Source organism: Chelon labrosus, assembly GCF_963514085.1.
Source record: "Chelon labrosus genome assembly, chromosome: 1".
Lineage (NCBI taxonomy): Eukaryota > Metazoa > Chordata > Actinopteri > Mugiliformes > Mugilidae > Chelon > Chelon labrosus.
This window is the reverse complement of record NC_140337.1, coordinates 32800951-32827278: the sequence shown is the minus strand read 5'-3', so window position 1 is coordinate 32827278 and position 26328 is coordinate 32800951. Positions and strand designations below refer to the sequence as shown.

Below are 26328 nucleotides of genomic sequence, written 5' to 3'. Positions count from 1 at the left end.
TCCTCACAGGTTTGGAAGTCAGTAGTCTTGAGAATAATAATTTCATTGAATTATCTAAAGTCTTCACTCAAAAACGCATCCCTGTTTCAAAAGACAATATTCCATTGCAAAAAGATGTTGACAGATGGCCATATCTCAGTGAAGTCAAGTTGCCTTTCATTGACAAAGAAGTGGAACTTCTCATAGGAACCAAAGAGCATAAAGTTTTAGAGCCATGGAAAGTGATCCATAGTCAGAACAATGGACCATACGCAGTAAAAACTGCTGTTGGATGGATTTTGAATGGACCACTCAAGGGGTCAAGTGACACCACAGTGGATGACAACACACAGCTGTGTGCTGTAGTCAACAGAATCGCCATTGAGAGTGTGGAACAACTACTCATACAGCAATATAATCATGACTTTCCTGAACGCAACTGTGATGATAAATCAGAAATGTCACAAGAGGATCATCACTTCATGGATTCTGTGTCACACTCTGCATGCTTTATGGATGGTCATTACTACATAGATCTTCCCTTGAAGAAAACAAATGTCCAAATGCCAAACAACCGAAGTGCAGCAATGCAGCGAGTGTTAAACCTCAAGAGCAAGCTGAAGAAGAATCCTGCATTTCATAAAGAATACACAAGTTTCATGAATGACATGCTGAATAAAGGATACGCAGTGGCAGTGCCAACAACACACCTGAACCGCCAAGATGGTAAAGTTTGGTATATTCCTCATCATGGGGTATACCACCCACAAAAGAAGAAGCTGCGTGTGGTGTTTGACTGCGCTGCCAGTTTTCAAGGAGTCTCTTTAAATAGTGAGCTTTTGCAAGGGCCAAATTTGACTAGCTCTCTGTTAGGAGTACTGATTCGATTCAGACAAGAACCAGTTGCTATGATGGCTGATATTGAGGCAATGTATTATCAAGTGAGAGTACCTGATGAAGATACTGACCTGCTGCATTTCCTGTGGTGGCCAAAGGGGGACTTAAGTCACAGCATTGCTGAGTTCAAGATGGTTGTACACCTTTTCGGAGCTACTTCCTCCCCCAGCTGCGCCAACTTCGCTCTTCGACGAACAGCAGAAGAAAATCGCTGTAACGCACCACCTGAGGCAGTGGACACAGTTTTAAAGAATTTCTATGTTGATGACTGCCTAAAATCAGTCACTACTGATGCTCAGGCCAGTGAGCTGTGTGAAAATCTCACAAAACTATGTGCTAGTGGTGGATTTCACCTGACGAAGTGGACTAGCAACAGCCGAGTGTTGCTTGCTTCTGTCCCAGATTGTGAGAGAGCCAAAGAGGTGAGAGATCTGGATCTTATTCATGACTCACTTCCTGTGGAACGGGCTTTAGGAGTGTTGTGGTGTGTTGAGTCTGACTTATTCAAGTTTAGAATCAGTCTGAAAGATAAACCAGTTACAAGACGAGGAATTTTGTCTGTGACAAGTTCAGTTCATGATCCTCTGGGCTTCTTAGCTCCAACTATCATGCCGGCAAAGATGCTCATGCAACAACTGTGTAAAGAAGGCCTCGCATGGGATGACGAAATTCCACCACAGCTTGGCCGAAGATGGAATATGTGGCTACAAGAGCTACATCAGCTGTCAGAGCTGAGTGTCGACAGATGTGTAAGACCAGTGGATTTTGGACTTGTTGTTACAGCACAGCTTCACCACTTTGCTGATGCCAGTGAAAAAGGTTACGGAACAGTTTCTTACCTGAGGCTGACAAATAAGGATGAACGTGTTCATTGTGCCTTCATGATGGGAAAATCACGTGTTGCCCCACTAAAACAGACCACTATTCCACGCATGGAGTTGACTGCAGCAGTAGTAGCCGTGGATATGGACAAACTGTTAAAAATAGAACTTCAGATGAACTTGCTTGATTCAATGTTTTGGACTGACAGCACAACTGTGTTGAAGTACATTGAAAATGAAACACTTCGTTTCAAGACTTTTGTTGCAAACCATATTGCCACCATCAGAGAGACAACAACGCCTCAGCAATGGAGATATTTCAGCACCTCAGTTAATCCAGCTGACTGTGCATCCAGGGGGCTGATGCCTACCAAGTTCATGAGAAACCAAAGCTGGTTTCATGGTCCAGCATTCCTTAAAGGTCCAGAATGTCAGTGGCCGGATAGACCTGATGATGTGGAAATTGTGGGAGAAGACAGCGAGGTGAGACATTCAGTGAAAGTGCATCTCACTCAGGCAGCAGAAGTTACAAATCCTGTTCATGAGTTGATTAACCACTACTCCAGCTGATACCAGTTGAAAAGAGCTGTGTTATGGTTTCTCTGGCTTAAGGACTTGCTTCTTCAACGTAGTAAGAAGCAGAAAACACAATCACAAGCAGATTTCAGTGGTGAAAGGAAGATGGTGCACCAGAGGAAACAATATGAAAGGTCAGCAGTGAAAAGAAATGTGACTGTGGAAGACTTGATGAAAGCTGAGATGGAGATTATCAAATTCATCCAAGGCCAACAGTTTCAAGAAGAAATATTCATGTTACAGAAAGGCAGAAATGTGAAGAGGAGTAGTCATTTGTCAAAACTTGATCCAAAGATTCAAGATGGAGTAATAAGAGTTGGTGGCCGTATCTGTGCATCAGCAATGCCAGAGTATGCAAAGCACCCAGCCATAATCCCAAAGAACTCACATGTCACAACATTGATTTTGCAAGATATTCATGAAAAGATTGGACACTGTGGGAGGAACCATATGCTTTCACAACTGCGTCAGAAATATTGGATTCCCTCAGCAAACTCAATGGTGAGAAAGTTTCTGTCAAGATGTGTAACCTGCAGAAAAGTCAGCGGCAAAGCACAAGAGCAGAAAATGGCAGATCTGCCTGAAGACAGACTCTTACCTGACAAACCACCTTTTACAAATGTCGGCATTGACTACTTTGGGCCAGTTGATGTTAAGCAAGGCCGTTGCACTGTTAAAAGGTATGGTGTACTGTTTACCTGCCTTACTACTCGAGCAGTGCACATAGAAGTTTCACATACACTGGACACTGACTCCTGCCTGAATGCAATACGTCGCTTCATATGCAGAAGAGGACAAGTGTCCATCATACGTTCAGACAATGGAAAAAACTTTGTTGGTGCTGAGCGTGAATTGCGTGAAGCCATTGAGCAGTGGAACCAATCAAGAATTGAAGATGCTCTTATGCAAAAGGGAATCCAGTGGATCTTTAATCCACCTGCAGGATCTCACTTTGGAGGAGTTTGGGAACGACAGATAAGATCTGTTCGTAAGATCCTGAAGTCTGTGCTGAAGGAGCAAGCAGTCAATGACGAATGTTTACAGACAGTTCTTTGTGAAGTGGAGTCGATTTTAAATGACAGACCACTGACCACATCAACAGATGATCTCTCAGACCTTGAAGCATTGACTCCTAACCACTTGCTTTTGATGAAGAAACAGCCCATCCTGCCACCGGGATTATTTAACAAGGAGGATTCATATCCACGCAGAAGATGGAAGCAGGTACAATACCTTGCTGACTTGTTCTGGAAGCGATGGGTGCGTGAATATTTGCCTCTGCTCCAACAACGTCAAAAATGGACTCGGATCAAGAAGAACCTGACGACTGGAGATGTTGTCATGGTGATGGACTATTCAGCACCACGGGGCTCGTGGGTGTTGGGGAGAGTTGTTCAGGTCATTCCTCATTCTAAAGGACTTGTACGGCGTGTGTTGATCAAGACAAAAACTAACATTCTAGAAAGACCTGTTGACAAGCTGTGTCTTATTTGTGAGACAGACACCTGAACATTAATATTTATGATAAAGACAGTGATAGTATTTCTGTTTGCATTTACTAACGGTACTTGTTTACACGAAATTGACAATTTTAGTTAATAGTTAACATTGAAACATATATTTGGCTCTATTTATTGTTTAAGTAATTGTCAGTCTGCTTGCCTTCCAATTAGGGGCCGGAAATGTAAGAGCCAAATCAAGTGAAAATGTTGTTTTCAGAAGTTTGCATAATATCAATTAACATTTGAATTAAGATCTAATTTGATTATGATAGTTTATCGTTTAATATGATTTTTTGTAGAAGTCTGATGCCTGGTGACGTACGCTGCTGTTCTTAGTGATTATACAGGTGTGCGCTTTTGATTATTCAGGTGTGCGCTTTTGATTACTCAGACAGTGTGAGCAGTTTTGGATGAAAACAGCTTTTTACCGTGTCCAAGCCTTATAGAATGAATGCAACTTGTACTACGGACCCTTTATGTTGGATTAAATTCAAGAACGCACCACAATCGTGTTCCAGTGAATTATTTCTTCTTTGGGTTGGATACGAGTCAGAAACCGCCTGCTGCGAACACTGAAGGAAGTGGCTTTATAATGGAACGAAAACTAAAAACTAAAATTTTGCCATTACACAACACACACTGACCTGCATTAAAGTCCATCAACAGCAGCTGGTCTCTGGTTGATCTTCAGCAAATACATATGGTTTGTGTGTTGATGATCCCTTTGGTCTTCAATGTTTTTTATGAGAAGCCTAATAGTTTTTCTCATTTTGTGCAGTTATTCTGTTACAAAAGCACATTTCAATAAAACTTTAATTGTTCAAACAAATGAACAAAACACTCCAATCAAATCCACACAAGAAGAAACAAAGCAGAACCAAGCTCAGTAACAAACAGTATAAATGTCCTCAGTTCATATTGACATTAATAAAAATCAGATGGACAGCTGGGATAGGCTCCAGCAGACCGCCGCGACCCTTAGCAGGAATAAGCGTGTACCAACGATGAATGAATGAATGAATTAATGAAAAAATCAGATGTCTCAGCTCTTCTCTCCATATCTGTCCTGTTCACTGCTGTCTGCTGTCTTACTCAGCCACAGCATCCGTCCCCCTCTCTGTTTTCACATAATGGTATGATCTTAAGTCGTCACATGTGATTGGCCATTGGCCCTCACGCAAGCAGAGGCGAACAAGTGAAAGAAAAACAATATTGGGGAGTCAGCTCTCACTGATGGGAATCAGCTCTTCTGTATCACTACCAAGCATCAGCTCTCAGAGCTGGCTCGTGGGAGTGGGGATTACATCAAGATAATGGAAGCTAACGAATACGTAGCATAACGTTTTGTTGGTGATTTGCATCGTAACTTATATCCATACTATGTACTATAGACAAATTAACAATCTCCACTTAATTTAGCACCAGCTTGAAAGAAAAACTAATAATTATGGATAATATTCATTCATTCAATCATCTTCTATACCCGTTTAGTCCTGTTAAGGGTCACAGGGGTCTGCTGGAGCCTATCCAGGCTGTCATCGAGCTGTCATCGAGCGGGGTACACCCTGGACAGGTCTCCAGTCTATCACAGGGCTAACACAGAGAGACACTCACACCAATTTAGGGTGTATTCACACCTGCCTTGTTTAGTTCGATTAAAATGAACTCAAGTTCGTTTCCTTGCTTGGTTCGGACCTTTTTGACTGGTGTGAATACAATCACTCGAACTCTGGTGCGGACCAAACGAGACCCAGCTGAGGAGGTGGTCTCGGAGCGGTTCCTACCGAGCCCTGGTGCGGTTCCTTTATGGTGTGAAAGCAGCCCGACCTCGATCCGACCCAAGTTGCAAAAATCTACCTTTTTGGATTTGACGAGCTCCCGTAGTTTCCCGTAGTTTTCGCGCATTATGGGAAATGTAGGATAGCCCAGTGACACACACAACAGAGAGAGACACGTGAAGCAAACAAACGCAGGTAGGTTAGGTAGAGATGAGCCGTGGCTTAACCTGGAGCGCTGCCTCCTAGATATCCGGGCAGATGTCCAGATATCTCAAATGCTGGAGAAAACACATAAAAATGCAGAAGTATATAAGATTTTTAGTAAACAAATGAGAGAGAGGGGATTCCAGCGCTCAGCTGAACAATGCCGTGTTAAAGTGAAAAAAAACGCAAAGTCTCCATTGTAGCCTATTTACGTGGGACATTTGGCTTCCTTCTTTACCCCGCCTATACGTTTACCAGCCAATGGCTGAACGACCTTAGCACATGTGTTTTTGTTTATAAATTCTGGTCCGGTTGCAATTAATCACAGTGTGAAAGCGAACCGCACTAAAAAAAAAAAAAAAGAAAAAAAAAATTGGTCCGGACCAAAGCAAGTGAACTAACGGACCTTCCTGGTGTGAATACGCCCTTAGAATCACCAATGAACCTAACCAGCATGACTTTGGATGGTGGGAGGAAGCTGGAGAACCTGGAGAGAACCCACGCAGACACAGGGAGAACATGCAGACTACACACAGAAAGACACACGCCCATCATGGATAATAATTATTAATAATTATAATTAAAATTATAATTAAAATAATTATTTTATTTTATATGATTGTAAATCAATTCAGGCATCAATGGATTAAAAATAATCTAGGTATATTTCAATGAAAAGTATTGCCTGAAGCAAAGATTGTGAATAAAAGCTGGCGTCACCATGGTGATGTCCACCACTGGGTTAGAAGTAGGGGTGCACCGATCCGATATTGGGATCGGATATCGGCCCCGATATTGACAAAATAGCTAGATCGGGGATCGGAAAAATTAACAGATCCACGGGCCGATCCATTTTTTTTTTTTTTTTTTTTTTTTTCCCTCCGTCACAGCAGATCCTACGTCATTCGTTAGCAGCATGTGTGTCGCATGCTGGAACGAGCTGGAGATCCTGTGTAGTAGTCCAGTAGGTGGCGGTATATGTCGTGAAGATATGATCCGCCATTAAACAGAAGAATAAGAAGAAGAACGAGCTGGAGCATTTAAGCAACATGGAGCGAGCCAAAGAGTCAGCTGTGTGGAGATATTTCACGCTTGCCACGCCAACTAGTTCGACGGCTGTTTGACCAACTTTTTATTAGTTCATTCTCAGGTTCAGCTGCTGTTTTATTTTGAATTCCTGCAGGACTTACATCTTTACATGTTTACAATGTTTGGTAACTTGTTTGATTACTATTGTATGTTTGACCAATACACTGTTTTGTTTCTACTACTACATTTTATTTATTTAAATTTATTTTAAGAAGTTTGATTACATTCTATTTTCGATTTGGATGCACAATTGTTCTTTAAATAAATAAGTATTCAATACATTACATCTATGTTATTTTGTCTTAGTTAGGAAAGTAATGTTTAGTTAGGAGCCTTTAGTGCCTTTAGTTTGTTCTACATGGTGGAAGGAAGGTATAAGGTGGAAGGTATGCAGTTTATTATTAATTCAACAATGGTATCGGATCGGTATCGGGTATCGACAGATATACAAAGCCCAGGCATCGGTATCGGTATCGGGACTGAAAAAGTCGGATCGGTGCATCTCTAGTTAGAAGACTCAAGTTTGGTATTTTTGGAGCCAGAAGTTACACAACAATCAAGACAAGGACACCCCAGACCTGCTGTAACTCTCTGTGAGCCCCTGACTTGTAGAAAAAAACACTTTATATTGGTTTTATTATTTTTAATGAGTCTATTAGAGGCGACCCCTAGTGTCCTTCAGTGGTATTACACTGTTCAGCTCTTAGAAATACAGTACTTCATCTCGTTGTACCTTCCTACTCTACAAAGAAACTCATAATATTCCAAAGGTGGGAAGTAACAAAGTACAAATACTTCGTGAATCTACTTACTACTTAAGTAGATTTTTCAGGTATCTGTACTTTACTTGAGTATTTATTTTTCTGGCGATCTCGCCTATCCCAGCTATCATTGGTCTAGAGGTGGGGTCCACCCTGGACAGGTCTCCAGTCTATCTCAGGGCTAACACAGGCCATAGTGTGAGTGTGAATGGTTGTCTGTCTCTCTATGTTTCAAATTATAATTTATAAATTAGATGTAAATGTAATGATAAAACAAGACAGATACAGTATATTTAATGATAAGGAGATTGATAACAGAGTTGTATCATTAGACATCACGTCAAGATGAGACTCAAATAGATTTGAACATCCTGACATCATTCCACTTTGATCTCTTTAAATGAATGAATCATCACTTTCACAAAAAGTGATGATTTTTTGTTCTCTTTCATTGTGGTAAAGATTAGATCATTATATTTCATATCAGGACATGCTTAGCTTAGCTTAACTTAACTTAACTTAGCTTAGCTTAGCTTAGCTTAGCTTAGAAGCTGTGTCCACAGTTGAAAGTAAAGAGCAGCTGTACCTCTGGTCCTTTTTGGTCTGGTGGCTATTTGTCCATAAGTGACGTTCTTTGCAGCTGGATCACTGTCTGGAAAATAAAACACACAAGAGTTCCATTAATGAACCTTCTGTGTTCAGTCAGGATGATGTGTTCCTGGTGTTGAGACTTTATTGAATGTGTGCTGTTCCTGCTTCTCTATCTTCTTTGTCTCACGCTGTTAAAATCAGTCTCATCATCTCTAAACTGTCCAATGATCTTTCTGTCTCTCTGTTCATTAAATATGTTTGAATCCTCTCCATCACCACCTCATCCTTCTGGATGTCCAGAGAGTCTCAGCTGTAGTTTCCACCAGTGATCTGGTGTCTGGGAACACATCAGGTATCATCTGTTTACCTGCATGGAACCAAAGCCTGCTCAAACATGATTGGTCAATATTACTGGGACTAGAAACAGAGACCAGCAAGATTCAGGAACCAAACTCTTTCCTTCAGATTCATCTGAGATCTTTCCAGAGATCTATTAACTCTGCTCCACCACTGACGTCTAGACTCCTTCCTCCATTTGGGACATTGCTCTGAGAAGTTGATTCTCATCATCAGAGTCTAATCACCAACAAATTCTTAGCTCTAAACTCTTATTGTGTTCATTTGTTCCTCTTTCTTTATTAAACTGCATCATTACTGTCAGCATATTTACAGCAGCAGCTTTTTACAGTTTTTTTCTCTTCTTAACACCTCTGGTGGAAATGTTTGAGAAACAGAGAAGTGGACGACCACAAACAGTTTGCTGCTATTTGTAGAAGCTGACACATCTCACAACAAGACACAAAACTCACACAATGTACACACTAAGAGCAGCCAAAGGAGACCACACTATACTGAGAAGTGCCACTATCACACCATCTGATCAGACTACAGTTCAGTGCAGTCAGCAGGAGGAAGTTGCTGCTGTGGTTTTACATGCAGAGTTCTAAAGTTCTACATTAATAATTGGATCAAGAGACAGTTTGAGAGGCTGAAAACTCCCAGCAGAGGATCTCTGTTCTCATCAGTCTGTCTCTTTATTCTCTCATGGTTTCACAAAGTCTAATTCCATCCTCACAACAAACCAGTGATGGATGGATCCTACTAACAACTACTGGGTGTGGACCAGAGCTCAGAGTTAAACACTAACTACACATCAGTTCATCACAATGTGACACTGAGTCCAACACACACTGACCTGCATTAAAGTCCATCAACAGCAGCTGGACTCTGGTTGATCTTCATTTAAATCAGTCGAAGCTTTAGTTGGTCAGATACATCAGATGTTTATATTCTGAGACTTAGATATGAATGAATGAAAGCTGTTGACAGTCCATGTTGTTTCCATGACAGCTGTTTCTAGAGACGAACTCATAACAAATGAAAATGGACCGACTGGACTCTGGAAGGGTTCGATTCATTCCCAATATAATATGTCGACAAAGACAAACCGAAACGGAACGACATCGAAAATCCGGCATCTGAGCCAAGCTGGCCGCGGCTCCTCACTCCTCCAGTGTTTTTCCCACCAACGCCCGCTTCCTGGTTAATAAAATGGACGAAACCAAATTACGGATTGTCAACCACCAGATGGACAGCTGCATAAGAGTGATAACAGAGACCTGTCTGCATGAAAACATCCCAGACTCAACTGTGCATCAGACTCCGGTAGGAAAAGAGGAGGGGGTGTGTGCCTACATCAGCAACAGCTGATGTACAGACACTGTTGTCCAGACCTAGAATTTCAGTGTGCAGGCCTTTCCATCTGAACAGGGAAACCACCGCTGTGTTTGTCACTGTTGTTCACCAGAGAGCTAATGCTAACTTAGCAATAAACAGGCTATATATTAGCATCAGCAGACAACAAGACAAACACCCTGATGTCTTCTTTATTGTAGCTGGTCACTTCAGTCACACCAGTCTGAAGACGGTACATCTCAGATTTTATAAAAATGTAGACATCAATCCAAGGAAAGGCAGAACACTTGACCAAGTCTACACCAGCAAGCCTGACCCTCCCCACACCTTGGACATTCAGACCATCTATCCCTGTTCTTAACACCAGCTTCTCAGCCCTCATCTGCAGATCAAAACCACAATACAGGACAGTGTGGTGTTGGACTGAGGAGGCTACTTTGTCTTTGTAAGACTGTTTTGAGGACACTGTGTGGGAGCTCTTTGAACAACCAGACATTGAGGCCTACACCTCCTCTGTGATAGCATACATAGACAATGTAACCACCAGTAGACAGGTCCAAGGGCGTAGCACCAAATTCTGGGAGTACACTCTTAATGTCAGTGCATGAAGCGCACAAGCAAAAAAATAAAAATATTTATGAATAAACAAGCATAAGTAGTGTTTTAAGCTAAAATCAGATCAGATTATATTGATGACTGGTTCTTTCATTCACCACCTGAATTGATGCATTTGGCCTACTTGTGCTCAACAAGTAGACTCAGCTTTTAAGCTATCAACTTTTAAACTACAGTGGGCGCAGCTAGTTAGCTGGCTGGCTAGTTTACCCCCTACAATTGCAAATACGCTATATATTCACGATTCTATTTTGACGGATGGAAATAGTGCGATAAATCGTAACAGATAATTAGCAGTAGCTTAGTATACCCTATGGTATTACTGTAACTTCACTCGCCAAATATCCGCATGGGACTGACCTAAAATCCTTCGATGCAGAAGTATAGTCTTAAAGCGCTGTCAATCACCACGTGTTCCAGCCACGTTAACAGTTCATCCAATCATCATACAGAAGCTCGGCGTCCTGGTACATCCCACTGCCCATTCACTCCCTGAGACGCCCAGCTTCCCTGGAAGTGACGATTTTGGAGCGTTTGTCCAATAAATGTCGAGCTTTTTTGCCCTGAGATCGGCCCATTCTGAAGCCCCATTGAAAACCCATTGAAGCCGAGCCTCAATGGGTTTTTAAACGGACCGTGATATGAGAAAAAAAAATCACGATAGACGAACGGCTAAAAATTATTAACGATTGTGTTATTATAAGAAGTAGCCATGAAGTCGATCATGTTCTAGCACATTTTAGTTTGAGTAGTAACGTAAATTCGTAGTATTTGACGAAATTGCCAGTGATATTTTAGGGGAGGCTGAGCTTCCCCTGTAGTCTTAGAGCAATCGCCTCTGCTCAGCATGTGGTTGATTATTGATGTGGTCATGTTGTTGTATGAGGAGCTGTGTGTGATTAAGTTACATGAATCCTCTTTTACCAATGTCTTTATTTATTACCAGAGATTACGGTGCATATGGAAGCGTCATCAATACTAACTCCACAGTCTGAGCTTACCAGAGACAGTGAGGTTGATGCTGTTACTAGTTGCTCCCTCTCTGGACTCACACCAGTAAACTCCACTGTCCCTAGTGAGGGTGTAGGTGATGATACAAGAAGAACCAGCTGGTTCTCCCCAGTCAGCTCCACACTGAGTCCTCTGTCCTGTGGTGGTGTTTCTCCTCAGAGTCCATCCAGCAGAGCTGTCGTCCTCCTCACAGCTCAGAGACACAGAGTCTCCTCTAAAGACCTGAGAGCTGCTGGGACTCACAGTCAGACGAGCTGGGAGGGTTCAGATGAAACAATATGATTCATTTAATGTCTTTTCTCTGAGAGATGTTGACTGAAAGCTTTGACTCTACTGAGTAATAATGATGAGGATTGAACAGGTTTAAAGTGAATGAAGACGTTGACTAACCTTGGTTTGTTGTGCTGAACAGCAGAGAGCTCAGAACTAAAGAGAAATGACACTCAGGTTAGTTTGAGTTCAACTAAATCATCAAGAAGAGTTTCATTCATCTCTGGTTCCTCTAAGATCTCTGGTGGATCCACTGCTGAGGACTCAGTGATGTTAAAGAATCATTCAACACTAACTCCAGACAGACTTTATGTCAACTGCTGGGATTCTGAAAGTCTTCATCTGTTAAAGACTCAGACAGAGCAGCTGTGTGTCCATGTGAAGGACAGAGACAGAGGAGGCTTTGACTTCTGCTTCAGTTCTCTCTAAATAGCTTGAAGTAATAAATGAAACGTTAGAACACAACAGTGGTTCTTCCATAATCTGATATTTCCACCATGAAAGAACACAGTGGATCAAAGACATCTCTGTTAGAACAGAAGGTTTTAATGACGGGACAAAGTTTTTATTCTTTTATATAATACGTTTGTGGCTTTATTTTAAAAGTGATTTCTGTTACACTGAAAACTAATGCAACACACTTTAGAGAAACATTATTAAAATCAGAAACAGAGAATAACGCTGGGTCCACCCTCAACAGAACAAGGTTCAGTCTTGTTCTGATAAAACACTTCCTACTTGGTTTTGGGGAAGTGGATGAAAGCTTTTACAAACTTTAGCCTTAGATGTGTTTTCATCAATGTTGGAGGAATGTCCATGTTGTGTCCATATCTTCTCCACTTGTTGATAACTGTCTTCACTGTATTTCATGGTGTATCTAACGCTGGAAAATATTTTGTAGACCTCACCTGAGCGATAGCTTTCAATACTGAGATCACGTTAATTCGTCTTTGTGACTCTGGTAGTAGTAGCATGAAATCTAAAATATGTCAGAATAATCCTCCAAGGATTTGGAGTTAGTTCAGAGTCACTGTAGGTGAAGACAGGTGGGACTATTTCACACAAGCTTTGATCATTTTATAAGAAACAACAGCTTTGCCATATTCTCAACTTTTACATTTTCATCATAGAGGTCATAATTATCCTTTCTATTTATTATTCAGGCTGTAGTGAGTGGTGGCTGTAATATTCTGTCTCTTGGTAGATGTTGGTTATTTCCAGATGAACCCATCTATCAGTTCAGTTCACAGCTCTACTGCTGCAGCTGGAACTCTGATGGAAGTGAACTGACTCTGTTCTGATGTTGTGTCTTGAAGTTTAACGCTCTAGTTTGAATCTAAAAGCAGAAGTTGAAGCTTCCTCATGGTTCTCCTGACTATGAACAGTGACTGTGCTGCAGGAATATTCAACAAACACACCACTTGTAGCTCAGAGCATAAAGACAGGTGTGTGTTGACTTGACAGTTCCACTGATAGAATCACTGACTGAAGCTGACCTGTTCCTTTCTGACCAGTTTCCTCTTTAAATGATTCCAGTTCCTCTTTAGACCTGCAGCTCGTCCTCATGCTGACTTGATCCTGACTAGTTTTCATGTCTCCTTCATCAGTTATCAACAGTCAAAGATTGTGGACTTACAGAGCAGACGCTGTAGAGACGTTTCCTTCATTGTCCTTCTCACTCGTCTGACCTTTTTTCATCTTTTCTCAGTGACACCAAGTAAAGCCCGCCCTCTTCCTCTGACTGGCTTCTTTCTTCTATTGGTTCAAACTCAGTCACAGATAAAGAACTTGAAGTAAATCTACGTTCAAACAAATCAGACTCCAAACACCACAGAGCCTTTCTGTCTCCTAGAAAACTCTTCAACTAATGAAGGAATAAAAGGAGCTAAACATGAAAAGTCCATGATGGAATAATCTATCAAATGTATGTATGAGCATAGTTTGAACATGATTAGAGCTGGACTGAGATCTTCTCTTGATCTTTTCTCTAAGGTCACTTTACTGCTTCAGTCTTTGTGAACAATGAGGCCTCACTTGAGTGTTTTCAATCAACTAATGTGAACAACAGTCTGACCTGACACCATCCCTGCAGTGTCTCCATGTGACCAGTAGAGGGAGATGTTTGCTTTCCAACATCATGTCCATCAGAGTGTCTCAGAGACATTAGCAGCCTTCTGAGGGGACACAGAGGTTACATCTGCAGGACCTGAGGACTGTCCAAGGTTGGACCCAGCAACCTGCTGCCACATATACTGAGAGACAGGACATCATGGAGGTGGAGCAGCAGCAGCAGCAGCAGCAGCAGCAGCAGCAGCAGCACATGACTGCTGACTGATTGACATGAACCAGGAAACATCTTTTTAATGTTGGAGTTACTGTTGCTACTTTAATCTGAAAAAAAAAAAAAAAAAAGCTGTATCAAAGCTGTGAAAGAAGAACAAAACCAGAAGATAACTACTTCAACTTCCAGTAAATCTACTCTGCTGCATTCCAGAAAGCTGAGATGTCAGATTTATGGAGTGAACTAGATTCAACCTCAAAGCATTCCAGGAGAACGAAGTTGAACATAAACAACAAACATGGCCGATCGTGATAAGATAATATTTGTTTTGTTTCTGATTTTGACTTCCAGCAATCCTGTCTTCTTGCTTAAGTTGCTCCAACAGAGGAGGGAAGACGGCTGAGTTAATAAAATGAATAAACAATAAGAATAACAAAACCTTTATTTGTCCCACAATGGAGAAATTGCAGTTTGCAACAGCATGCAGAAATGACAGAGATAGATGATAGATATATTGCACAGACTGGTAATATTGCACATATTAGGAGTGCTCACCATGGAGCCTAAGAGCAGCAGGAAGGAAAGACCTTCTGCATCTTCACACATGGAGGGTGAAGCAGTCTGTCACTGAAGCTGCTCCTCAGTCCTGCCAGGAGTCTAAAATCCACCGGGAAAATTCTGACCGCACCCCCCTGTCACCATATGGAACCCACTTTCTCACGAGAACCTCATCGTGAACGAAATAGCCTCGAGAGCTATCTTTCACTACTCCTGCCGGCAGCACCTGCTCAAACAAAGCCGTCAGAAAGGGGATCAGCTTGTTGCTCAGCCTTCAGGTCCTCCAGTGAAACTGAAAGAGGAACATCTGATCTAGAGATGCACCGATCCGACTTTTTCAGTCCCGATACCGATACCGATGCCTGGGCTTTGTATATCTGTCGATACCCGATACCGATCCGATACCATTGTTGAATTAATAATAAACTGCATACCTTCCACCTTATACCTTCCTTCCACCATGTAGAACAAACTAAAGGCACTAAAGGCTCCTAACTAAACATTACTTTCCTAACTAAGACAAAATAACATAGATGTAATGTATTGAATACTTATTTATTTAAAGAACAATTGTGCATCCAAATCGAAAATAGAATGTAATCAAACTTCTTAAAATAAATTTAAATAAATAAAATGTAGTAGTAGAAACAAAACAGTGTATTGGTCAAACATACAATAGTAATCAAACAAGTCACCAAACATTGTAAACATGTAAAGATGTAAGTCCTGCAGGAATTCAAAATAAAACAGCAGCTGAACCTGAGAATGAACTAATAAAAAGTTGGTCAAACAGCCGTCGAACTAGTTGGCGTGGCAAGCGTGAAATATCTCCACACAGCTGACTCTTTGGCTCGCTCCATGTTGCTTAAATGCTCCAGCTCGTTCTTCTTCTTATTCTTCTGTTTAATGGCGGATCATATCTTCACGACATATACCGCCACCTACTGGACTACTACACAGGATCTCCAGCTCGTTCCAGCATGCGACACACGTGCTGCTAACGAATGACGTAGGATCTGCTGTGACGGAAGGGAAAAAAAAAAAAAAAAAAAAAAAAATGGATCGGCCCGTGGATCTGTTAATTTTTCCGATCCCCGATCTAGCTATTTTGTCAATATCGGGGCCGATATCCGATCCCAATATCGGATCGGTGCACCCCTAATCTGATCAGGATAATGCACACAGTTCTGGTGCTTCGTGTGCAGCATCGGCCCGCACCATGGCGAGCGTCATCGCACACGCAGTAAAAACCTCTTGAAAGTTCACTTCACTATCGTCAGGCCGATTTCTGACTACACTGTAAACCCAGATTTTGATTGAACTCAAAGGGATTGAGTTCATATTACTTAAAGGAACAGTATGTAAGAAATGTATTTCAATTAATCATAAAATGGCCCTGATATGTCACTAGACATGAAGAAATCATGTTCATTTCAAAATACTTATATCACTGACAACAGTGGTCCGGCCAGGATGTTGTCATTTAAAAGTGAAAGTTGCAGCCCACAACTGATGTTGATGTTGTCATGTTGTGTTTTGGCCTGAGGCACCACCCTCCACCTATCTACTAATCACCAAGTCAGTAGAGTTTCGTCATCCGGGTTGCCAGCTCTGCTCTAGTTACCACAGCTGCAGCTACGAACGTGTCGGATAAAACATGTATAACGTTACTAAACCTAAGACCTCGTTATGAATCCGAACTACGTCGTGACAAAGTCCGAAATAAAACAAGGATTTGTATAGGAAATGCCTTTGAAAGATGGAGACGGCTGAAAACGGAGAAGAATTTGAAGACAGACGGCAACGTTGCTAATTTTCTCCTGGCTAACTTACTTGTACATAATGTAATTGGACATTTAAAATATTCACGACAGTCGAACAAAGTTATGCATGTTCGTGCAAAGTAACGTTAAGTTAGCGCATACAGAGGAGGTGGGTCATCGAATTGAAAAGGTAAGGAATTGTTTGGGAAATAAAAACGACGAGTCGTCATTGCTAATATTAGCAATGCATTATGAGCCCGTTTCTCTGTCATTATGCTGAAACGCCGAGGAAAACAACATTAGCACGTCGATTATGGCAATGTGAAACATAATTGACCTTTGGCTAAGCCCCGCCCTAGAATGTAGATTGACCAATCACAGCCAAGAGAGCTCCCACAGGGGTCCGACACTTTTTCCACAGCGCTCCATTGACTTTAACGCAGGTGTCTCATATTTTCGGTCTTGGCAGGCTATACTGTCGGTATATATACAGCATCCAGGGTATGGATAAGCCCAATGATGTGCGCGCAAAACCCCGTGGAGCTAACCAAAACATCACCGTTACAGCTTAAGTTGCATAGTTGTTGCTACGCTAGCACACGCTGAAGAAATACAACGTTATACGTGCGTAACGTTAGTCCGTTTGCTTCGTAATAACGATTATAGAAGTGAATAGAGACGTACCCAGCTTTGCATGAACAGTGTTGCTCCTTGATATTGATACCAGAGCCTTATAGATAACCAGAAAACTACAGCCCAGAAGAGAATGTCGGACGTAGCAACAGTAACTAAGGGGGGCGGGGCTTAGCCAAAGGTCAATTGAGAGGTATTGAGTAGCCTAACGTTACCTCGGTAACCTGGCAACCTGGAGTCAGGGGGGAGGTCGGAGGGGATACACCGTTCTACAGTATTTTGAAAGTGATTGCAGTACAAGTTTTGGCCACAATCTTACATACTGTTCCTTTAAATGTGTCTAATTTATTGACATTACTTGTTAATTCTGATTAAGCTGAACTTTTTCATGTCCTTTCTTTTTGTAATTGTGTTTTTAAGTCCAATCAGTATTTCTACTCAAACAAACTACGTTTGTATTACTTAAACATGTGTCATTTCTTTACATTAATTATGAATTCTGAGTAAACTGTACTTTTTAATAGCCTATCTTATTGTAATTATGTGTTTGAGCTCAAATAACTCAATATCATTAAGTTTACATGTTACTAATAGCAACACATTGATGTCATGCACCCGCCAAAAATCTAGTTTATACCAGTTTTGACACAGTGGCACTGATGAGCTCTCAACTTTTTGAGACAGAACAGAGACACAGAACAGAACAAAGAAATAATTCAGCTGTACTGAAATTTTTGACTAGTGAACTTCTAGCAAGCAAGTTGTTCGACCCACTTTTGAAGCCTTCGATGAATGACCAGACTTCAGCCACAAAACGGTAAGTTGGAAGATAGCTAATCAGCTAACTCTGCCCCACTTTCTTAGTTAACGTTAGCTATGTGTTCACTGGCACTGCTTCCAGATGGCTAAAGTTGAGCTGAGACGGTGAAGCAGCTAGCCACAGACCTGCAAATATCCTGGTATGTTGGTGCTCACTAGCTCACATTATTAGTTAACTAAGTAGCTTTAAATTCTTGATTTATTTTTTTGATGGTTGGCTGTTTGTCCCACTCTTAGCTGTCATGCCTGTTCAATGTTTTGTTATTTAGCTAATGTTAGCTAAATAATTGTGTTAATTCGGAAAGCCAATTTCAAATAGTTCTTTAAAGAAGCTTTACACTGTTAGCAAACTAATTTTTGCCAGGTTTTGCTAGTAAACTATTAAACTGCAAATAACTACTTGTATGCATAATGTCAAGAACACTGTGTGTGATTTAACAGGTAGGATCTTGTATGAAAATGGCTGTGCAGTGTATTATTGATTATTTGTGTGCACACAGTGTTCAGGTTAACATATGGACCCTATTTTAAGTGTGTGATGTTCTCTCTGCTCCCTCAATCCACCAGGTTTCAGATGTGACCGAAGTCAGATGCCTTGTCATCAGGGGGCTTCCTGTCATTCTCGGTGATGATCCATCCACCTTCTTCAAGGCCTGTTTTGTAAGATGTTAAGATGCCAGTGTTCAGCAGGGCTGAGTTTTATCTCGCCAGTTTGTCAACCAGATTTGAAGAGGCACAGTACAATATTGTAATGATTGGAGGTAAAGAAAGAGTTTTTTTTTTTTTTTCTTTTCATGCCATCACTGAGGAATGTACACACTAGAAGCCTATTAGGCCATGGCTTTGTTTCTTTTGTTGCTGAAAAAAAGGATATGTTCAATAAAAATTTTTGGATCAGTGTAATGTTGCAGTTGTATGTATGTATTTTGCACCACTCTATTACATTTTGACATGTTGAGTATCAGGCACTAACATAGTTAAGTTTGATCAGTTAGAATACACAATTTAGTTGAACTGGTATTAGAGCAATGCTTACTTAACAATCTGAGTTAAATAAATGGGTGGGGAATGATTGTTTAAACTAAGTATCGTTAGTTACTGCAACTCGGTTATTAGTACATTCAACTTAAATGTTCTGTTCCATCAAGTACATTGAACGTAGTCCACTTCACTTATTCAATTAATGCTTCATTACTTAAAAAATTTAAGGCAACGACTTACCTGGATTTTTTTTTTTTAAGTAAATTCTACTTATCCGGGTTTACAGTGTATCGGGACAGAGTGGGGGTACCGGTGGACCATCAGGCCAAACCCGGCTTCCAGCTGCGCTATTTCCCAAAATGAAAGTGATCCCCCCAGTCGGCAGTGCCGGCCGCACTCCAACAGGCACTTGACCCTGAACCAGGTCCGAGAACAGCATGACATTGTGCAGCGGGACCTGCAAAATCTTCGTGCCCACACCCAACACAGGAACAGAGGATCCAGTGTTGCTCTCCTCTGAAAAGGGCAGCACCGAAGCCTGGATAAAGGAGTCAAACGCAGCAGTATCACGTAGAATTTTAACTGGTACTTTCTTCTCACTTCCCACTTGAGAGACAAAGCCATCGGACACAAAAGGCAAGAAAGCATCAAGCTCACCAGACAAAATCTCTTTCTGCATCTCTTCCTTTTCCAGATCAACCTTGTGCATTTTTGGCACCGACATCGCTAGACAAGCGCCTCTCGCCTGCCTCACCGGTTTGTTTTTAGCCTTTAGAGCATAACAGTCAGCTTTCCAATGACCCTTTTTATGGCAAAAATTACAAACCTTATTTGCATTTCTCGAGCTATGATCCCTCGCTTCAGTTTTAATTGGAAAAGCAGACATACCATAAAACTCGGTGCGCTCCGCAAAATGGAGCTACGAGCGCATCCATCAACAAAAGTACGCTTGTGTGTCGAGACATAATTGTCTGCCAGAGTGGCCGCTTCCATGGCAGTCCTCACCTTGTGATCACAGATATGGGTAGCAATACTGCCAGGAATGGAGTTTTTAAATTTTTCCAAAATTATGAGATCACACAAATCTTAAAAGCAGTCAACCTTTAATGCAGAACACCAGCACATAAAATGAGCAGTCAGATCACGAGCAAACTCCAGATGAGTTTGTTTCTCCGCTTTCCTCCACATGCGGAAACGTTGACGGTAAGCTTCTGGGACCAGCTCATAAGCATTCAGAACAGCAGACTTCAGACTTCTTTTACCGTGTCTTTTAACCTTTTATCAGATATCTCAATCTCATAATGGTCCGCAATCTTTAACAATTCTTCTTTTGTGCACCTATCCAAAATTTCTTCAGTTGGAGAATTAACAAAATCAGCCAAATCAGCCATGGTACACACACAAGAGAAAAACCCAGAGTTACTTCTCACAAACAAGACAAAGTGAGTGATAGCCAGGTGAACATATAACCAATTTTAGAGATTTAAAAGTGAATTACAGTATAATAATAAGTTGGACTAATGATAAGACCACTGCCAGAATCAGAAGAAACCAAATTCGTAAGGAGACAATACATTGGGCAACAATAAAGAACCAAACAGACGAATGAATGTTGAATAGCAACACATTTGTATTTTAACAATTAACAGAAAATATTTACTTTGTACAGAAAATATGAAATATGACCCAAATGACCAGAAACAAAACGTGTGCGCACGGGGAAAAAAAATGAAATAAGATTGTCCGTTGGGGCCCTTTAAACTCAAAGCTGTTGCAGGTGCACCTGATATCAAAAGTTCAAAAATGTCAATGCGAATGTGTGTGTGTGTGTGTGCGCGCGTGTATAGCTCCTTGTCGGTGACTTTCTCCTCAGAGGTCTTGGCTCACCATCCAATACAATCAGGATCACGTCCTGGTCCTCGAATTTTCCCGTCCTCTCCAAAAACCTGACCTATAAACAAGGTCACATCTATCAATTCAGAGGTAATAAAGTGATGTGCTTAATTATTCCTCACTTACTATAGGCCTACTAGCATGAGAAACTGCACCAAGAATTACCCTCCAAATCACTGTAAACTCATTACTGAAATGAGGTTCCTTCAATAGTTTGCACATACAACATAAAATACAATTTCAATTTCATTATACAAATTCTCAAATTACTTCTTTTCTTTTTAAATTGGCAAAAACAAAATAAACAACTTCCTTCTTACATATATCGGCATAAAATAGTAGACAACATACACCTTCAAAACATTGCACCATTATTCACCTCTGTTCACTCCCACAACTTTTACTACCACCACCATTTTGTTAGCATACTGAGAAACAACAAAAAAGAAATAGCGCTAGAGCAGCTAAAAGAGGAACGTTTCTCACCGTTGCTCATGTGTTTCAATGCCGAGCACGCTGATGTCGGGCTTGCAGCAGCTCATAAGATGGAAGGTAAGTAGTTAAATAACTAGCCTGTAGCCTGTGAGACACCGAGCCAGCATTAGCATGGAGATGACTAAGTATTGAGGAGCATCCTTTTTTTACTAATACACGACTCGTCTTACCGACGTAACTCGTCTCCTTCGTTCAGTTATTCAGCTCTGGATTCCAGTTAGTGATGGCCGTCTGACACCCGAGGCTCCGACACATGCGCTGTAGCTCATGAAGCAATTGTATCGAACCACTGTGCCGAGGCGTGGTTCGGTCACGTGACTAGTGACGTTTGAAGCACTTGAGTGACGTTCGAAGCAGTTCAAGTGCTTCGAATGCTTCAGCGGCAAACGAATCACTGAGGGCTTCGGTTTGTCATGTGAATCACCTGGTGGGATCGAGCGTGTTCAGGGATATCTCGGATATCCTATCCCTATTTAGTGGTGCTCATTTGAATGCTTCTTTGCAGAGTAGGTTGGTTTGTTGCTGTAGTTGGAGTTAGTTGCGTATTTTGTGGAGATAGATCGTAAGATTCCGAGAGAAATAGATGAATTACATGATAACACTAGATTGATAGATAGACATAGTTACATAGATAGTCATAAATAGCGTTATATATAGATAAGACAGAGAGAGAGAGATACAGATAAGATACAGATATATAGTCAGAAGTATGTGTATAGTTTTGGTTGGGACAAATCACGTGTTTTGTGACGTATGAACCATTTCACTGCTTCATTCAGAAACCCTGTCACTGGTTTGGTTGTCTCGGCTCTTCGGGAGAGATGAGATGAGTCTTAGAAGCAAATAATGAGTCAAGAGAGATTTGGTTTGACACTGTTGCATTCAGTACAAATATTCTCTAACACTACTAAACCCATGACACCAAGAGCAAATGAAAATAGTTGATGTAAGCGCTGAAACATAAACATTAGTGCAAATTAGCGAAGGTTCATAGAGTGTAGTAGTGACGTAATCAAAATGGTCCAACGACAACAGAGCAGCACTAATAGGGTTAGTGGTACACTGTGAAATCACTGCCCTTTCATTAACGAAGCAAGGATTCGATTCCCATTTGTTCATTTTTTTATTTTTTTTATAGACATATAGTCATAAGTGCGTGTATAGTTTTGGTTCGGACAAATCACGTGTTTTGTGACGTATGAACCATTTCACTGCTTCATTCAGAAACCCTGTCACTGGTTTGGTTGTCTCGGCTCTTCGGGAGAGATGAGATGAGTCTTCGAAGCAAATAATGACTGAGTCAAGAGAGATTTGGTTTTGACACTGTTGCATTCAGTACAAATATTCTCTAACACTACTAAACCATGATACCAAGAGCAAATGAAAATATTTGATGTAAGCGCTGAAACATAAACATTAGTGTAAATTAGCAAAGGTTCATAGAGTGTAGCAGTCACGTAATCAAAATGGTCCACCGACAACGGCGCATCACTGAGGAGGTTCGTGGTACACTGTGAAATCACCGGTCTTTCGTTTGCGAAGCAAGGGTTCGATTCCCATTTGTTCTTTATTATTTATTTTATTGTTATATATATATAATCAGAGGTGGGTAGAGTAGCCAAAAATTGTACTCAAGTAAGAGTACTGTTACTTTAGAATAATATGACTCAAGTAAAAGTAAAAAGTATTGTCACCCTGTGTTACTTGAGTAAGAGTAAAAAGTAATGGGTGAAAAAACTACTCAAGTACAGAGTAACTGTCGAGTAACCTCTTTTATTTATCAGGTCAAATAATGTCAAATAATGCACATGATGCATGCACAAAAATATATTATGGCAATGATAATTTTCAGAGCCGGATAATTCCCTTAGACAACTGAAACAGTTTATAATAAACAATAATAAATAAATAATATAATAACTTAAATCTTTACACAGTAACATAAATTTTTTAAAACGTTTTGTTTCTGTGCTCTTTTCCGCCTGTTTGCCGCGGGGAGTGTGTGTGTGCGGTCATGTGATGGCTCGGCTCTGCCTGATTGGTGAAACGGAGTTAGACGTCGCTAGTGGCTACATTTGATTGGTGAGATGCAGTCATGTGATAGTCACAGAGCCTCTGGGAAGTCCCGACCTTAAATCATTGCTCTCCCCATATAAACAAAACAGACCATGCGGCAGACGGATCGATAAAAAAAAAAAAAAAAAAAAAAAAGTAGCGAGCAGAATCAGCCCAATGTAACGGAGTAAAAGTACCGCTCCTTCTTCACAAATGTACTCAAGTAAAAGTAAAAAGTATGCTGCTTTGAAACTACTCATAGAAGTACATTTTTTCCAAAAAGCTACTCAAGTAAATGTAACGGAGTAAATGTAGCGCGTTACGACCCAGCTTTGTATATAATTTTATTATAATAAACTTTAAACCACATATCCATGTAATGTAGTCGAATAGGAATGTGCATGGCAAATCAAGTACCATACAAGCATGAACCAGTATGACACGTCTCCATTGCACTACATTTTATTGTCCACTAGATGTCCTAATAGAGCACTGTGTCATTGAAGCTTCGAGTAATGAACCTTTTTTTGAACCACGTGTCGAGGCTTCAACAAAGCCTCGACTGGCCATCACTAATTCCAGTAAGTGCACTGGTTTTATCTTTGTTTTATTACAGTTTAATTCAGGGTTCTCCACTTTTCCGTCCTTTTTGCAGGTAGCTGTCCTCATTCCCGTGGCTGAGATCAGAAGAGACCGGCAAAACAAACATGCTTGTACTTCACTTCCCAGCTGACAGGCTGAACGTGGCCTGCGTAGCTCCTGATTGGCTGTTGAGGGCTCGGTACCCCCCATGTGGGGTTTACGTGAATTTAGTGGTGCATTCAAATGCAATAGGGCATTTAATACCCTGCCGATGTAAAATAAAAATAAATTAATACTTTTAATAGTTTCTTCTTATTGTGTGGTTTTGTTTTGTTTTTTTCTCCACCTGGGCTTCAAACACACAAGGCCAGTCAAGACTGCAAACGGAGCACACAATCCCCTCTAACTACCTAACCAAAAAAACTAAACTCAATCCTAGTCTTCATGAGGTTCATGAAATACTTCATGAGTACTTCTGCACTGAAGACCGCTGGTATGGGAAAGCGACCATTGACTGGCAACAAACCCACCACCATGGCCATGCTCCCAAGACAAAGCTCTAACCGCTTTAACCCCAACACTACAAAAAAACAAAACAAAAAAAAAAAACAGCGAAATTCAAAGGAGCAACGCTACCTGACAGGGGAAAATGTCTCCAAAACACACAGTGAACACTCATGTAATTTCAACCAAACGCTGAAGTCCACTTAATATTATAAACCCTTACAAATTTCCGCATCTCCACAATGACACCACGTGTAAAACCAGCTACAAAGCTTTCACTTTTACACTCAAAAACAATGTACTTACTTCACTTCATTCATAAAAGTCGCGAACAAATTATGAATGAACAAGTAGCCTACCGTATTTTCCGGACTATAAGGCGCACCTGAATATAAGCCGCACCAGCTAAATTTTGGGGAAGATACAGATTGTGCCATATATAAGCCGCACCCGACTATAAACCGCTGGTGTTTTAATGTTTAATTCGTGCAGTGCACAAATAATACAACGGTGCGCTCCTAGCGCACTTCCTGCAGTCATAGTACTGTAGTAGTGCAGTATAACAAAAAACAAGCTTACAACGCTTGACGAGGCAATAACGTTAAATGGCTAAATTTCATTCGTTTTTAAAAGTGCTTGCCTGTAACACGGCAGCAAAAGTGCAGTAACCCGCTGCTCAACAAAATAACCAGCATCTTTTTCGAAAACAGCCAACACAGCAGTAAAGGTGCAGTAACACGGCCGTTTACTGTTTTGCTCTCGTTACCTGGCGTGAACTGTCTGTCTCGCTCTTGCGCTTCCATGATAGTGCGCCCCTGGTGACCGTTAGCTGTAAGAATCCATATATCTGTTGTATAAGCCGCAGGGTCCAAAGCAAGTGACTATAGCGGTTTATAGTCCGGAAATTACGGTAGACGAGCCCCGACTTTGTCACGATCTGGCTCGTAAGCCATGACAAAAGACAAAGAAACGCGGTAAAACATAAAGGTAAACTATTTTTTTTTAACAATATTTTATTAACTAATTTATTTAAACAAACCAACAGAACCTATAAGAATTAATGAGATTTGAGTTTGAGGGTGTGCATTGTTGAGGGGTGTTAAAACAAAACAACCAGGCCACAGCCAACAGAACCAAAACCCATGTTGGAGTCCAGGTGGAAGATGAGAGAGAGAGAGTGAGGATTGTGACCGTCAGGTTTTATGAGCTCAGGGAGACTGGCCAGGTTCTCCCAATTGCTCAAATTAGACCCGCCCACTGAGGTACCTGCAGAAACAGGGGGAAAAACACAAAACAGGCCCTAGTGCATAGTTCGAATTACGGGCGGTACTGGGGGGTACTGTATCCCCCATTGAAGACCCAGTACCCCCCAAAGAGACAGAAATATCACTTTTGGGGGGGGTCAAGTAATTTTTTCTGATGTTGTGAAAATAATAATAATAAAAATAACAATAGCCTACAAGTTAACTCCCATTTTCACTGTAGGGATATTTTAATGTTGCTATTTCGGAACCCCCGTTTTGGACCATACCATTTTTCACCTCTGTGGCGTTATAAGCTTCCGACGCAGATGCCGCAACTTTCTCAAGTGCAGGAGGTAGGTATCATAAAACGCGATAAAAACGCCGGGTAAATTCCTGCAGTTGGTTGATTTCACTGCTGAGCCTGATGTGCATGGGTAAATGTAAGTTGCCAGCAGAAGTTTGGCTTGTTGAAAACGCGTGATTTTACATTTATTAAAGTGTTTTGTTCTTTCATAGCTCATGTCACGTCTTGGCTAGTAAAGTGCACTCCGACGTTAGAAGAACGTTAATTACCAACGTTAGTTAGCAAGCTAAGTCTCTATTTCAAGCAAGCTTAGCTTATAGCTGTATGGTGAGGTAGGCAGGTAAAAACTCTATAGGTTTCCATTCTCATTTCATTATGAATCAATTGTGCCCTGAGAAATGAATTTGACACATGTCCTGTGTTGTTT

At 41.0% G+C, this 26328-nt stretch overlaps 1 protein-coding gene across 1 annotated transcript in view; it reads right to left on the bottom strand.

Annotated features, from left to right (window-relative positions):
• LOC311492806 (low affinity immunoglobulin gamma Fc region receptor III-like) overlaps positions 1–19548 on the bottom strand; it is a gene marked incomplete at both ends in the record, with an annotated part of 200110 nt that extends 180562 nt beyond the window's left edge. The window contains 3 exons of the mRNA XM_084551220.1: positions 11510–11773; positions 19239–19362; positions 19414–19548. Coding sequence (XP_084407346.1) covers positions 11510–11773; positions 19239–19362; positions 19414–19548 — 523 coding nt within the window. The remainder of the gene's footprint in view (positions 1–11509; positions 11774–19238; positions 19363–19413) is intronic.
• Positions 19549–26328: the final 6780 nt, after the last annotated feature.